Here is a 16,338-nt window from a genome sequence, read left to right as displayed (position 1 = left end):
CCTACAAGTAAAGTATGTTTAATGGAGCTCAGGTGAAGCAAAAAAATTGTGAATTCCATGATTCTCTGGTTACTTGTTATATTATTTGCTGTGAGAAAGTACTCAACTTTTTTCTAGTACCACATAAATTGGGCAAAGTTATGAGAAACGTTATTTTAGGCTACGAAAAGGCCCATGTTTATGAACCTCCAGATCACTTAAGTTTCAGCTGATATGAATTGACTTTTTTTTATTACAATTAAACCACTATGATAATCTCTCACGTCATGTCCATCATCTACATGCACAACTTTAAAATTTTACTCTAGCATCCATCTTTATGATACAAGACATGTTAAATGCTGGTTGGCTTACAGTCTTTAGCTAGGGGGGGAGAAAACTTGAAGTTCAAAGAAAATTGGTTTAGTAGCTTTGAAGTTGTACGTGCTTCCGTTTAGAATATTCATGTATGCGAGAGCACTACGCTGCATCCTCAAGTGGTTCAAAAAGACTGGAAGTACGTAAGGATCCTTTCTCTCTGGGTCACCTTTAACCTCTAACTTCACAGTGCGTTAGCAGACGTGGATTTAAGCTCTGATTGAGTGCTTGCTAGAGCTGATGGAAAGCCTCCTGTTGACTCCAGTGATGCTAGGGATGGTGGTCTCTGGAACAAATGTTGTTTTAGGGATTGAATTTGTTTTGGCAGTAAACTATTCTGAACATTTTTATCAGCCGAAGACACCTTTTAAGGGGTCTAATTAAAAAAAGAAAAGGCTACAATTCTTACTAAAGCTTGGCATGTGTTGGCATTTTATAGTTCCTTTGTTTCATGAGAGACTTAATCAAAGCTGTTTGTAAATGGGAAAAGGTTAAGCCTTTAAATATTGGGATTTACAGAAACTATTTAAAGTTTACTGCTGGAAAAAGAGGTTCAGGAAAAAAAGGAGACACTGCTTTGTTGTATTGTTTGAAATTAATTACTTTTGAAATAATTAAACTTGAGGGATATTTTGAGAAATAGTTTAAGAAATAAATATGAAAATCTGTTGCTTTTTTAATGGCAGCATTACTGAAATATTGAGTAGAATTATCAGCTAGCTTAATATGCTGTATGTATGAAGTGGCAAAATTGACAATGTGATTAGAAACCTTAACTTCTGACCTTGCCTTTGACTGCTGGATGGCTTTAACCTTAGTGCTGTGTTGATGCCTTTGCCTTTAATCTGCAATGTAAATCAGTGAATGTTTAAATATTCTGCCTGGTGAATCATACACGCTTTTGCATTTGGTTCAGTATTGTTGCGAATATTAATACGTAACCTTACTGGAAGCCTTTTTTCCTTGCTGGAGTGGTTTATTTACCTTCCTATATCTCATTGGGGAAGCATCATTACTTTCTCACCTTAATGTCTTTCTCTTCTTCAGTGCCGCTTGGCCATAGAGCTTCTCTTGTCAGAACAATCACCTCTTACACGATTTTCTTATTCCTTCTTTCACAGTTGCTTTGTTTTACATTAGAGCACCTCTAACCACCCAGAAAAGATGGAAGTTTTGGGTTGTTCCAGGACAATAGGATTCTGAATTCTTTTTCTGATCTTATGCTACCTCATATGCTGTATGACTTTGGGTAACATGCCTGCTTCAGCTGGCTGGTTTCAAAATTAGTCCAGTGATGTATCTTTTTTCTCTTTTTCCCCCTCTTTGCATCTTGAGCATCAGATGCACCCTAGGGCCAGCACTGGAGATGTGTTAAGAGTGGTCAACCAAGAGCAGAGCATATCTGCCTTCTCTGACAGCCGCCAACGACAGTATTGACCTGCAAAGTCAAACTGAACCCTCGGGGCAGAGGGGAGGACACAGGCTTCCAAGAGATGCGTTAAGCAGACATAATGGTTCCCTGCTGTCACATGGGGGCAGATCCTGTTTCTGACCTTACTTCCTTACTGGGAGTTGGACTCGGTGATCCTTATGGGTCCCTTCCAACTTGAGATATTCTAGGATTCATCAGCGGTGCTCAATAGACCGCTCCATAACCCAGCCCAACACTGAAAGAAGAAAAGCGCTCTCCCCAGAATGCATGTTGGGTTTTCCTGCATCAGTGACGTGAGTCATCCTGGTCAAGGGTCCATCAGGAATCGGAGCTGGCACAAGGTTAGGAACAGGACGACGTGGCTGGCGGCGTGGGCAGGGCAGGGAGCCATCACATCTGCTGCCTGTGGAGCTGCAGCAGAAACCAGCCCAGGGTATCTCCGAATACGCCATTAATGTCCTATCCTCAGAGGTGATGATGATGATTTATTATTTCATGGAGCTGCCAATATAAGTATGTTTTTTCATCTCACGGTGGCGATGGGAGATTGATGATGAACAGGAGAGTTTATGGAGTACATAAACAGATCTGAGGAAAGGAGGAGACCAAGCTTATACCTACACATGCTCCAGAGTGAGCACCTTGACACTGTGGTTCAGAGTCAACTGTCTTTATCTGCCTTTGGCCAACTTCGTTGTAAACCATTTACTTTACTGATAGTGCAACTTAATGGGATACAAGGTGTGTTACCTGTCTGGGGTGGTTGGTCTTGTGTCTTGGATACAGTTTGACGAAAAATGAGTTAGTTATCCCTCCAGGAGGCTGAGGGTGGGGAATGTGGGTCTCACTTTCTGCATGAACCAATTTGTTTAGCAATTCTATAACGAGGTGAGCACAACAAGGCTGTGGCTGGATGGGGTTCTCTCAGCAGCAGCAGCTTTTGGCACAACCATTTTGCAAAGCTGCAGGTAACCCAAGTCCGTCAGTTGATCCGAGTTAAAACAACCCTGCAAAATTTAAAACCACTACCTCCTCCTTGTGGTGTTGGTTTTTTTTCTTTATGGGGCCATCCGGGACTTACTGCTCCTTAAGGCAGCAGTGCTGCTGGGATGGTGATGGCTGAAGCTTCATCAGACCATGAATCCAGGATTTGACAGTTAATTTTGCAGCGGCAGTGTGGACTTGGGGTTGTTCAGCCTGGAGAAGAGAAGGCTCTGGGGAGACCTTATAGCAGTCTTCCAGTACCTAAAGGGGGCTTATAAGAAAGATGGGGACAGACTTTTTAGCAGGGCCTGTAGCGATAAGACAAGGGGTAATGGTTTTAAGCTAAAAGAGGGCAGATTCAGACTAGATATAAGGAAGAAAGTTGTTACACTGAGGGTGGTGAAACACCGGCCCAGGTTGCCCAGAAAGGTGGTTGATTCCCCATCCCTGGAACCATTCAAGGTCAGGTTGGACGGGGCTCTGAGCAACCTGATCTGGTTGAAGTTGTCCCTTCTCATGGCAGGGGGTTGGACTGGATGACCTTGAAAGGTCCCTTCCCACCCAAACTATTCTGTGATTCTGTGACTTTATCCACAGTCCAGACCTTGTTTTGTCTCTTAAACTGACTCAGTTATCCCTGCCTCTCTGGGAGGATGTGTATAAATGGCTTAAGAGGCTGCCTGGAAAAGATATTTTTTGACTGGTTTCTTTTTTTCAGCTGAATTAGCTCTCCGGTCTGTTTTTCTCTGTAGCTGCACAGCAGGTAGGGTGGCACAGAAGTGCGGGTGTGCAGGGCAGAGGCTGCCGGAGCCGGCCGCAGGCTTCTGCAGGGAGTCTGCCAGAAACGGCCTGGGTTGACGTGGTCCTGCCGTTTCTCTGACCTTGCTCGCCTCTTCCCGTCCTTGTGCTGGATCTAGCATGCATTCGAGTCTGTGCAGATCCATTTTGGTGTGCTTAAGCTAGCAGCAATCCGTTTGCTGCTTTTTATTGTGTTGAAGTATGGTTTTGTGAAGCACGGTGAGCCAACAGAGCCACTTAGATCTGCCCAGGTGGGGAGGTCCTGCTCCCAGCAGGCTGCTAATGGGACTTTATTCCAACGCCAGGCCTTGCTAGAGCACTCTAGGAGCTGGTTTGACACACAGCGGTGGTAGGAAACAGCAAAATGTCTGAGTGGGTCTGGGCTGCATGAATGTGTTGAAGCACTTCAGCAAAGTGCTGGTGAGTACCAAACCTAGCGCAGCAACTGGTGGGACCATGGTAGCCTGCCATTAACTCAGCTTAACAAACTTGTTTTGGGTTTGTTTTTTTTTTTGTATTACTATGAGAATACTATGCTGGAGAGGGATCAAGCGGTGGATTTCAAGTGTGCAACAGTCCAATCCAGTATTAGATCTGGCCTGTAGATGCTGTTACAATGAGGGCCATGTCATTGCTTAAGTCAGTTTAATGGTTGCTTGGTTCAAGGTGCCTTGCGTGGTTTTTGATTTTTTTTTTTTGTAAGTGATTTTATTTTAATTGTCATTACTGAAATTCAGTCTGCAAAAAAACAATGTGATTGTTGTGTTGTGTGAGCTAGTGCTGATCAGTTTGCAGTTCTGTGCTGGGATTTAGTCATAGGAGTTAGCAGGAGATACAGTTTACCCTCCCATTCTCTAGGATTGTTCAGAACGTCATTGTAGAATAAATCTGTTTTTCTTCATTGCTATTCAAATGATGTGTCTCAGACACATTGATTAATCTCTAAATGTGGTCTGCTGAGATTGAAGATAAGTACACTCACTTCTATTATTCTAATTCTGAGCAGAGTCTGTTACAATAAATGGTGCGATATCTATTGAATTCATGCTGAAAGGTAGAAGCAATGTACAGATTTGACTCATAGCATTGTCATGTGGATTTTTTTCTTTAGTGGCCTTCTCTTTAAATCTAGAACATACTCTTTATTTCAAAAAATGTCATAAACCAGAAAATACTAGCAACTCAATGTAAGCCAGTAATTCTTAAAACATACTTACAATTGTCTTTTACAAAATCTGTCTTGAAATTAGTTTTGTTGGAGCTCTGAAGCCCCAGGAAATGTAGTTTGTTTTGCCCTGACTTGTAATTTTTTGTTCCACTTTTGCAGGAGTTTTTTGAGAATCCTGCTTTTCGCCCAGACGGCATGAAGCTGTATCCGACACTAGTGATCCGTGGCACTGGTCTGTATGAGCTCTGGAAGACTGGAAGATACAAGAGCTACCCCCCCAGCACTCTTGTGGATCTGGTGGCCAGAATCCTGGCCCTCGTCCCACCATGGACACGTGTGTACCGTGTTCAGAGGTAATTTTCTGTGGTGGGCCTTGTATATTGATTTATTGCACTTGGAGGGATTCTTACTTTAATTACAGTGAGATCTGACTCAGGCTTTTATTATTTTTCAGGCTTAATCATTAATGTACTAAAGATTTTTAAAACTGCTTCCTATCTATTCAGAATGGGAAAGGCCAAGTAGAGTGAGAAGCTATTTAAATTGAACTGCCTCTATAATGCACCCAGAAACCTCAAGATTTCTGGAGGCCCCGCTTTCGCTGCCAGTCAGACAAGAGCATAGGATGTGGCACACAGTACTTTAATGATATTGATGGATAATTGCTTCTTGGCTGTAGGTGAAGTTTCCTATATCTATTGCAGGAGCTGTGAGGTGTGTCATTTTTTTTTTTTGGCTATATACTTCCTTTTTTTCCCTGTGGGTGTTGCAGGGTTTTCATACACATACTATGGTAATACCATTATTTCCAGCACTCACCTCCCAGAACAATAGATAATACTTCCATTTAGTGCTGTATTTTCAGTGTGGAGTCTTCCCTGGATTATTTTTCTTCTTTTATCTTCTAAATCTGTCTGATAATAGGAAGGGAGGCTTATAGCATACTTGCCTATTTTTGCATGTGCAGACAATACTCAGCTGGCTTCCAGCTACATGAGCTGGAAACAGCGCCAATGCCTAGTTCTCAAGAGCACGCCGAATGAGAAGGTCTTGTGCATTAGACCTTACCTGCCTGGACTTCTCTGAGGCATTTGATTTTGTGCCCTATCAGAAGTGTGATGGAGTGGGGATAAGCAGGGAAACATGGTAGAGAAGAAAGAGGCTGAAGGCAAGAAACGCTGGGTAGCTTTGACAAAGAAAGTATGGACTCAGGGTTATTAGTGGAGTTTCTCAAACATCCATTTACAAACTAATCTTGCTCAAAATTGTATTTATTTACAGTGACACAAAAATAATAGGATGCTGAGGAAACCTTGCAGGTCTGGGAAGTGTCATTGAAAGAGAGAGGATGCACAAGCAGGATCTGGTGGTGGTGAAGCTAGAGTGACAGAGATGGGATGGGATGCAGTTCAGGGAAGTTTGAGGTCAAACTTGGAGGGGGGTTTGCTGCAAACCATGAGATCATCATGTGAAAATAGCAGAGGAGGAGAAGTTCTTAATGTCTTGGTCTGTAATATCAATAAGCCACTGGTGATTGCAGCTGTGAAAAGCATTTTTTTCAGTATAACTCTTTAGAGATGAAAGTATTAATCCAGCAGCCAGACAAGGCTTTGGTAAGACCTTGTCTGGAATAATCCTCATCTTCAAGAAAATGAACTGTGGAAATATGTGCAGGGGAGCATCAGCCTTTTGTTTGAAGGATAGTTGTGGACATAAATGACCTCTGTAAATCTATGAGAGAAAGAAAATAGCCTTTTAATAAATAGGAACATTGATTTGGGCAGAGGACAAAATAAGAAGTAGCCTTGCAGAAAACAAGGCAGGAAGCTGGGAATTTTTGGTCAGGACTGAGATTCTGGAGTAGCTTTCCAAAGTTACCGAAGGGGAAGAGAAGCTAAATATGGGTATGGTGAAGCTTGATTAGGTTTATGAATGTGATTGTGATACAGCAGTCTGTAGTAATTGAGACACAATTTCAGTGACCAGGAGATCCTTTCTTCAGGTCTTTGTTACTGTGAGAAACTGGTGGCTGTAGCTGAACACTCAGAAGAAGGATGTGATACTGATGAAGAAAGCAAAACATGGCTTACAGGAAATATCTCCTTGGTAATCCCCCAGGCTTTTCACATCATGTGTAGGAGCATTATTAAAGGCAAAACTCCTACCTTTTCTCCCTGCACATCTCCTTCTTCATCAATTCCACTACAGACGCAATGGCCCATTTGTTCATGATGCTATCACCATAGCATCGTATCTAAAACAACAGGTTTATTCTTAGAGGACAGCATGAGTTTGCAGCCTAGCAGGTCTTCTAAGGAACACAGGCCTGGAAAAGTCTTTGCTTGGTGTGCTGATTTGCCTGAGCTTGACTGATTTCTTCTGTCAACAGCAGCAGCCTCCATCCAGCTGTTATCCGGTTGTCAGTTATTATGTTCCAGTGGAATAGCTGTTTTCTTACTGACTGGCTCATGTTATCTGAAACTTGATCGTGGCGATTACAGATTTTTACACCTCCAGTGCAAAGTCCGAAAGCTATTACTTTGATCTAAATTGCTTTCAGGGCCATTGTGTGACTCTGTAACAGAATAATGAACAAAGCCAGATTTCCTAAAACATTTGTGGCCCGTTCCCAACACTGCTTCACTGAGGACAAGCAACTTTTTTCCCTTTCTCCATTGCTGCCCCCAGCCCTTTCCATCTCCCTGCTGCCACGAGTCCTCTATCCTTCACGTCTTGCATTTCAGGCTCTATTTCCACAGTCCTTTTGGATTCAGCTTGTGCCCTGGACGGCTACTTGTCCCAAACTCTCTGCATACTGACTGGCTGTTTGGTATGTGCATTCATGTTTTCCAGCAAACACCACCAGAAAAAGACAGCTCTCTATGCCCTTCCTTATTAGGACCACGGTTTGGGATCTCTGTTCCCTAGTACCAGGTTTTGAGGAAACATAAGGGACTCAATGGTGTTGTAGTCCATCATGTGCTCAAAATAATCAGTTTAATAAGTCAGGTGAGCATGGGAAAGGTGTCACTGACAAAACACTGTAGAACTCTTTCTGCTTCAGGAAACCAGGTAAAATATGTTTCTTTAAAAAAAAAAAAAAAAAAAAAAAAGATGCTGTTGCTAATGGCTGGTTGGAGGAGACTATATTTTCCAGGGTGTTTTGTAACTGTCAGAGATGCTTAATATTGTATTTTTCCTGAATGCTTGTGAACCTCATTGTCACTGAAGTGCATTGCTGTGTGAGAAGGCATGAAATGACAGAAGTAGTGTCGCACACCTTGAGACTTTTTCTTTCGTGTATCTCAGTGTTTCATCTGAATGTTATTTTCACTGTACTGATGGGGAGATGTAGGTATGAAGAAAAGAAATACCTTACTCAACCGAGATCATGTAGTAAGTCAGAGCTGAGAGCAGACTCAAGGTCTTTAAACTTTCACTGTGTGCTTCAATCAACTGCTTCACAAGTGTCCTAAGTAACACAGAATGTTTGAAAAATAGAAGATTAAATAGGCCTTGTCGAAGCTTCTGGCAAATTGCTTATTAACTTTAATAAGGTCAGGATTTAATCCCCTGTATCCCTGAATTTGTTTAGCGTTTTAACAAGTCCTAAAACCACTGGTGCAATGCTGTCTTGTGGCTATTCAAAATAGGCAGTTAGTGCATACACTCATGATGCACACAGGGTACTTATTTAAATACCCTGCCGTAATCTGAAGTGGGAATGGAAAACCTATTTCTCGCTTTCTCTTTCTTAAAAAGCTTATTTTTCACATTCATACTTTAATTTAGGTTTCTCCCTGGTAGGCAGATGAGAGAGGCTCAAGTTACTGTATGTTGTAATCTACCTTTTATTTGCAGGACTTCATTTACTATTCCATAGCTGACTCTGTATTTAGCTAAGGACCTGGTACTGGAACATGTCAGGATGTTATATCTACGTCCCTGTAGGGAAAATACATACAGCCTGACTTCTTGGAGTTGTTCCATAATTAGAAGAAAGATGTTTAGTTAGATTATCACTGTAGATCTAACATACCCTGATGAAAATGCTGTTCTCCTCTAGTGTGTCCTTCAGTCACAATGTAAAGTGCTTATTTCCTCTAATTGAGGCTCTTTAAAGTGTGTTGTGTTGGCTCTGCTGTGTCTTGTTTGCTAAAAGAAATCCACTGAATAAATGATTTGGTTGGCTAATTGTATTTTTGCCTCAACTTTTTGGCATGCGGGTGTAAGAGGTGAGGAATTTTTCATAGACCCTTTGGCTTCGTAGAAAAAAAGAGCAGGGAAAATGGGAGGAAAGTAAAACACAGGGCCTCCGTTATGCTGGAGAAAGTTGTACCAAAATTGGAGTGCGATGCTGAAATGGGAGGACAATCCTGGAGTTCTGAAGCCCTTGTTTTCATTCCTAACAGTAAAGGAAAACTCCTTTTCTAGCCCCCCTTGCCAGTGTCTCAGACTTCTACAAGGCTGAAGCAGCACGAGGATCAGGTCTTTAGGACCGCTGAAGACCTTTATCTTTTATACAGCTACTGCCAAAAATAGTAATTGTTAATGGGGGCCATGGTGCGAATGCAAGTCCTCAAGGAACTGAATAGATCAATTAATACATTTTACAGAGGTCATCAGACAGCTGCTAGATGGTGATGACTTTCAATCATTACTGAACCAACATGGATTAAGCTAATTACATTACCAATTCCCTGAACCATCCTATTCTCTGTATGTTTTTTTGTGATATTCTGTTCTTTACTCTGTTGAATGCTTGCACAGATAAAGGAAAAGGAGGAATACTCACCAAGGAATGTTTGAGCCCTGTTTTGAGACCAACCTGCTGTACAATTTATTGAGTATCTTTCATACTTGTATAGTCCTTATTTCCCTGTAGAAGATCTGAGGGGATTTGGATTACACGGTAGTGCACTTGGGTGGTGTATTATCAGAGGTGCCAGGGTGGTGTTTGAGCAGGATTTGGGGGGAAGCATTTGAGATCACCGTATAGTACAGCATTAGATAGAAGGTGAGCGTGGAGTGGGATGTGCCAATAATCCGCATGGGTTTTTTTTCAGCTTGATCTGGGTGCGCAAATCCTCCTTTCGCTAAGGGATGGTATCCTGCTTTCCTAATCTCTAGTGGGACAAACTGCCCTGGAAGGCAGCGGAGAGGCCAAACCTGGTCTTGCTTTCAAATTTCATTGTAATACGTTCCTTGGAGAACTGAAGGAAGGAGTTCTGCCATTTGCAGACTCATGATTTACATTCCCGCAGGAAGACCCTAGACTTTTTGGCTGGGCTTTCCTGCAAATCATTTGCTAAACAGAACTTTTTCACTTTTAAGCAGCTAGCGTCCCAATATAAAAATGTTGTAATTTTGATCCGTTTTCCCTGATGGGCATTCAACTCGGAGACTGCAGAAAGACACTATCTGGTTCCCAATTGCTTTTCTTCAGCAACAGATAACCATGAAGAACATCTGACCTGGAGTCCTAGGCAAGGCACAGGCTCGGCTGGATGATCCTTTTTTTTCCAGACTTCCAAGTGAAGAACTGAGAGCAAAATTATAACCTATTTCTTAGGTTTGTAAAAGCCTACTTTTGTCTTCAGTCTTTTTACTAAAATAAAATCTGTAGCTTTTTTCCCTTCATTTTTCTCCTGCTTTTAGTTGTGTTATTTCTTGTTCAACCAAAGACTTGAAACAAAGGTAATTCAGATAAGTTGTGGTCTGCTATTTGGGGTCTTGGCTTAGATGACCGTAATGGTGCTTTATGGTGTATTGTCTGCTAAGGCAGTTGTTTGAGGTTTTTGTTTTTCCTCTTATATGCAGAGATATCCCAATGCCACTAGTCAGCTCTGGAGTGGAGCACGGGAACCTGAGAGAGCTTGCCTTGGCCAGGATGAAAGATCTTGGGACACAGGTAAAATATTTGTCAGTTGGTATGGAGGGAGAGCTGCTTGATGACTTTACACAAAGTAGCAGAGAGAAAAGTAATGACTAGAAGACACAACAGGAGCCAGGTTTACTGCTGAACTAAAACAATCTGCAAAAGTCTTTCAGAAAAGTGTTAATGACTAAAAAGCACCTTGATGATTCTTCTGAAAAGCTGTTTTTGTTTGGTTGATTTTTAGCACTTTCATGCTGTTCCCAAAGGTAGCTAGTTTGTGATATTCCATGTTTTAGCAGAATGAAACCCTTAAATCAGAGAGAAGGCAGGAAGGTTTCTTTTTAATTTATGCTATTAGAAATTCTCCTTCCTTTCTCTTTCCCACGCATGTACTTACTTGACTGAACAATTGGAAGAAAAGCTCTTAGTCTGAGGCCAGAGAAATCTTGCAAGAGAGATTTCAGCACAAACAAATGAGACTTGATATTCTTGATATTTCTAAGGTCAAATAAAAATATGAGCAGGGGTGGAGAGAAGGAGGGGGAGGGAGGAATTGCGTTTGTATTTGAAGTCAGAAGGAGGTACGTATACCCAGTCTTAATTTTTCTCGGAAGGTCGCTGCAGCAGTTGGCATTCACAGTGTCCCTCGTGGTCTGCTCTGACACTGCTCACTGTTTAAACCTCCCACTGAGACACAGTTTGCAGATTCTCCAGCAGAGTTATGCCCAAGTTCTTCCTTTCTTGGGCTGTCTGACTTCCTAAACAAAACATCACACAAACCCCATGCTCCTTGAGACTATTCCAAAGGGCTTTAATTGCTTTGGTGTCCTGGTTTTTAGGCAGGAACAGATACTCACCACAACTGTTCCATGCGTCTGTATTGTGATTTAGCATTCCATTTTTCTAGCTCACCTTTTCTTAAAGAGGTTTTAAGGAATTACTGTATCCAGCAATAGTAAAGTCTTTGGCTGCTGCCTGTAGTCCCACATCAACTCGTGCTGCTGACCTATATTTTTGGTATTTAACATGGATAGTTCTCTAGGCTACATCTAGCTCCTTACTGCCTTTGCCATCTCACTTGGATCTTGCAGTTGCAGTGTAAAAGATCAGAAAAGAAACTCCAGACTGTCTTCCTTCTAGCTGGGCTTTCCATACCACTTAATGTCTCCTAAGCTGATGCCCTGGACTTTCTCCTTAAATCATTCCTCCCAGTCTCTCTCCAGTAGCAAGCCAGGATTTGGCAGATGGCTTTGCCAGCCACAGAAGCTTCCATCTCTCCTGCTGACTTTTCACTTCAAAACCAGGCAGGGTAGACAACCTCTGTGGTGCCGCTAAGCCTTTTCAATTGAGCTCTTTAGGGCTACTAGTGAACTTTTCCCTGGATTTGATACTAAAACGGCATTATTTGATCTGAACCTGATCAAGACCAGCTGGAGAAGCAGGGATAGCTGATCCATGGCAGTCGGGACTGAGCTGAACCATTAAAGGGCTTGTCAGGCTGGCACTCATCGCTTTTAGAAGAACCAAATCTGTAAATATCTCCGCTGTGCAGATGATTATAAATTTTAATTTAGTGAGGCAGAAACACTGCAGCTGGTGGAATGAGGAACCAAACAGTTTGCTGCAATATAGCTTGAGATGTAAGGTACTGTTGTGTTTTTTTCTTGTGTCATAGGAGAAAACTATAAATATGCTTTGTCCTCTTGTCTCTTAGCTTGGAAAAGGAGAGGAAAAGGCCAAGGCAAGGAAGGGACTTGCAGGAATCTTATCTATTTGCAGGCTTGATAGTAAGGATCAGGCAGCTCTGGCAGTTCTGGCATCCATCTTTGGGGAATGGCTTGGTGAGAAGCATGTTTGAGGGATGGGGATCAGTCATGCCAACACTGCAATTTGTGTCTGTGGTTGTTGGAAAGAAGTTATTCTTGAGGAGCCTTGTTGGAGGGACCAGATGCTGGCCTTCATGATTGCCAGCCACTGAGTGCAAGTAGAGATACACAGTTGGGACACAGAATTTTAAAGCAGCATCCCAGAATATATTGTCCTTCCTCAGTTCTGGGGTTCTTAATGAAGAGTGGATATTTCTCTGTCTCTTTCTGTGCTGTTTGTGTAGCTAGGAAATTGTAAAGCAGAGAAGAGTTTGTCTACTCTAGAATCCTGGTACAACAGTGAATCCTGGTTTTGCCATAGCCTGCTCTAAAAAACAAAAAAAAACGAAACAAAAAACAAACAAACAAAACCCCCAAACAAACAAAAAACCCCCAACAAAACCACAAACCCCCACTTTTTTCTGCTATTTGGGAGATTGTTGCTTTATATTGATAATGGAATTTAAAAGCATTCAGAGAAGGACAGGGCATGAGATAGAGCTGTGCTTGTTCTGGGTACTCTGGAGTTTCTGTGAATTGGATTTTTGCACATGTCTAAAAGTCTGGCTTTTGGAAATACATGGGCAGGTAGGTGTTGTTGCTGTTAGAGCAATATTAGCCTGTTGGTGGAGGTTATCTACCTTCCCTCCAAGTACAGCAACACTAGTGGAATGAAACGAGCATTTGCAACTCAGCTGCTTTGGGTAAAACTCTTACGGCTGCACTTTGCTGACAAATGTTGGGTTAAGCTTAATATTGGACGTTCCAATAAACCCGCTAAGACGTGAATGCATATAATCTCCCACAGTAGGAGTGCTTATACTATGACAACTGTTTGCTTATGTGAATGGGTACCAAATTACTCAAACTTTTGTGCTTCTCAGCAAAGCCAATGGAAGTTATGTAAGCTATAACCGATGTCTCAAGCACTGAGCTTGGAGCCTCATCTCCTCCTCTGTCTGACTTCTAAGGGAGGGAAGATTTCTTTTGGCTGTCTTTTTCTCCATCATTGCTCCCAAGCCTCAGTGATGCTCTGTGGATGCTAGATCAGCATTAGCTTTACTTTCTGATATTTGGATAGGGCTTCTGCAACAGTTCTCATTTAAAAGCAAGGAAAAAGTTGCTGAGATTCAAAAACTGGCTACTTAAGGACTCTGGTGCTTTGGCGTAGATTTTGCCAATGTTAGACCTTCCCAATGCAGGGTAAAAATGGATTATGCCGAAGTCTTTTTTTTTTGCCTCTGTTATTTTTTTATGTATGTTGACTTTGCTTCCAGACCCTACTGTTCGTGAATCAAAGGGTACATTTCTTCATGAACCATAATGGTTGCTTAGTGAATTGATTTTTGTCAGCATGTCTTTCCATTTAGCACTAAGACCTCTTTCTGAGATGTGTTAAGGATGGATCAGTGAGCATTTCTGTTTTGAAGTCTACCCATTTGAAATTCGCCCATGCAACTTCATGCAATTTCAGTTTAGTTTTGAACCCAACAGGTGGCTGGAAATCTGTATGTTTCAGAGCTTAATGTTTTTCTCCCGTGTAATTTTTTTTTTCCCCTCCCTTTCTTTATAGTGTCGTGATGTAAGGACAAGAGAGGTTGGAATTCAAGAAATTCACCATAAAGTGAGACCATATCAGGTGAGATTTGTCTTATTTTCTAGGAGCTTGTTTCAGACACAATTTGTTACATGTGTTTTGTGTGGAGGCGTTGGGACCCGTTTGTAGCATGTCCAATCCTGCAGTTTGCCTTTGTAGCTGGATCCAATTTTCCCTTTATTTTCACAGCAGCTTTGGATGTCTTCTGTTTGAGCACAGTCACATGTTGAAATTTATGGACCGCCATGTTCAATAAACTGACTACAGTGAGCAGTTATTTTGGTATTTGCACTGCTATAACAAAATAACTGCCTTCCCTTTTCTCCCTCCTCATTACAAATTTGGATTTAGAAAATACCAATAACACCACGTGTGCGTGCTGAACAGGAATGAATGTTTAGCAAGATGAGTTTACAGCCTTTTTTTTGTGAATGTACATGTTTATATAGGCAAACAATATATGTATAAATAGACTTCTGCACATGTATGGGCATATATATATATCAGTAGATCCATTTAGCATATGACACATGTTGTGTTTTTCCTTCCTAAAATAGTCCACAAAAAGATTGCTATGCTTATTTTATAGAAAGGAAAATGTTCACTGCCGAACTTCAAGCATCCAATTTAGGAAACTAATTCTCCAGTTCACTGTAGTCACAAGGAGGGATCAATCCTTCCAGAAAGTCGTCAGGAGGTCCATGGCACCCAAGGAGATGAGCTTTCTAAGATCACACAGGGTCTGATCCATCTTATTATACATGTCTGCTGTGACTAATAAATCATACCCTGGAAGTATTCCCTTCCTGTTCCTTTGCTGACATTAAGGAGGACTGAAATGATTCTGGAGTTTGTCCATCATATATTGCCTTTACTTTCAAACAAGAATTCTTTGTGCCAGGCAGAAGATACTGCCACCCCCAGGTAGAAAGCTGAATCAGAATGACACTTGGATACCTCTCTTCTCTTCTGTGCAATGGGCACGTACCCACTTCCTAAAAGTGAGCCACTAAACCTGGGGTTGGGCTTTCTATGTGTCAGCATAGAGAGAGATTCCTGACAGAGGTCTTGTGCTTTGGAGGCTCCACTGATTATTTAGGCTTCAGAGATGCTCTGAGTTTGGTGCCAGAAGTTAAGTAGAATGAATATTCTCTGAGTTTAGCATCTGAAAGATGTTCTCGCTTTTGCAAATCAGAGATTACTAGGAGCCATATTCTGGTTTTTCTCCTGCCATTATGTGAATTCAGATAGAGTACAATACTTCCCATCTTGCATAACAGAAATCCAGTATAACTGGATATAATGTGTATAAGTGTGTAACGACCCCAAATAAATTACCTTGTTCTTACCAGATTTCTGCAAGAATTGAGGCTGTACAGACTCGTTTGTACATAGGCTGTGCAGCCTTTGTGCTCTGCTCCTGTTATCTAATCTGCGGTCATCTCACGAAATATTTTCCAAAGATGTCTGTTGTCAGCAGTGCTAATCTAATTTAAATTGTAAATTTCTTGAGTAGTTAGCAAATAGCTTATCACAGGGTTTTCAAAGCAACGTTCTGTTGAAAATTCCCTTTGTTAAACTCATCTGTCTGAGTGGCAGGAGGATGTCATTATGTAGTCGTAGTAAAATTTATCATGACAGCAAGCAAGAGGAATGTTCTGAAGATGGTATAATTTTTCATGTGCTTTAGACTAATGACAAGGTAGGATGTTTTTCTTAGCTTCATAAGTAAACAATGCATCCTTTTGATAAGAGAGTCTATCGTGTCAGATCTAAAACAAATTAATCGCTTGCTATAATTAGTTATACTTTATGCAACTTCTTTCTGTAAGGATCAGTAGGCTGTATGTATTTTTATAATGGCAATAGTGTGTCTGCTTTTAAAAGTTTTGGGGGTTTTTTTTAAATCAATTTGAAGTAGATTACTTGCCTGTAGCTGGTTATTTACAGAGCTGTCTCTAAGCTGCCTTTTCAATTAGTGGCGTTTCTCCATAGCAGCGGAAGGTATTTGCTTGCTCTCAGAATGGTTAAGGCTGCATAGTGCTACGTAATAGCCTTAAAAATGCTCTACTGAATTGTTGCTGTAAAGAGATGTTGGACGGACAGTTTTTGAAAGGCAAGGGGCAATAACAGCTCTGTTCAGGTTATGAACCTACATTAGTGTTAAAGCAGAAAGTGCAAGATGTAGAAGCTGCTGCTGTTCCTGCGAAGCGGGGAGGGTTGCATCAAGATAATGATCTTGATATAGAGCCCTAATAG

At 41.5% G+C, this 16,338-nt stretch overlaps 1 protein-coding gene across 1 annotated transcript in view; it reads left to right on the top strand.

The window, feature by feature from the left end:
- The window catches only part of ELP3 (elongator acetyltransferase complex subunit 3), an 89,201-nt gene that overhangs the window by 46,830 nt on the left and 26,033 nt on the right, over positions 1 to 16,338 (top strand). The window contains exons 10-12 of the mRNA XM_075048882.1: positions 4,899 to 5,092; positions 10,560 to 10,650; positions 14,056 to 14,121. Coding sequence (XP_074904983.1) covers positions 4,899 to 5,092; positions 10,560 to 10,650; positions 14,056 to 14,121 — 351 coding nt within the window. The remainder of the gene's footprint in view (positions 1 to 4,898; positions 5,093 to 10,559; positions 10,651 to 14,055; positions 14,122 to 16,338) is intronic.

This window comes from Buteo buteo, chromosome 17 (genome assembly GCF_964188355.1).
Source record: "Buteo buteo chromosome 17, bButBut1.hap1.1, whole genome shotgun sequence".
Classification (NCBI taxonomy): Eukaryota; Metazoa; Chordata; class Aves; order Accipitriformes; family Accipitridae; genus Buteo; species Buteo buteo.
This window is presented reverse-complemented; position numbering and strand designations above follow the sequence as displayed.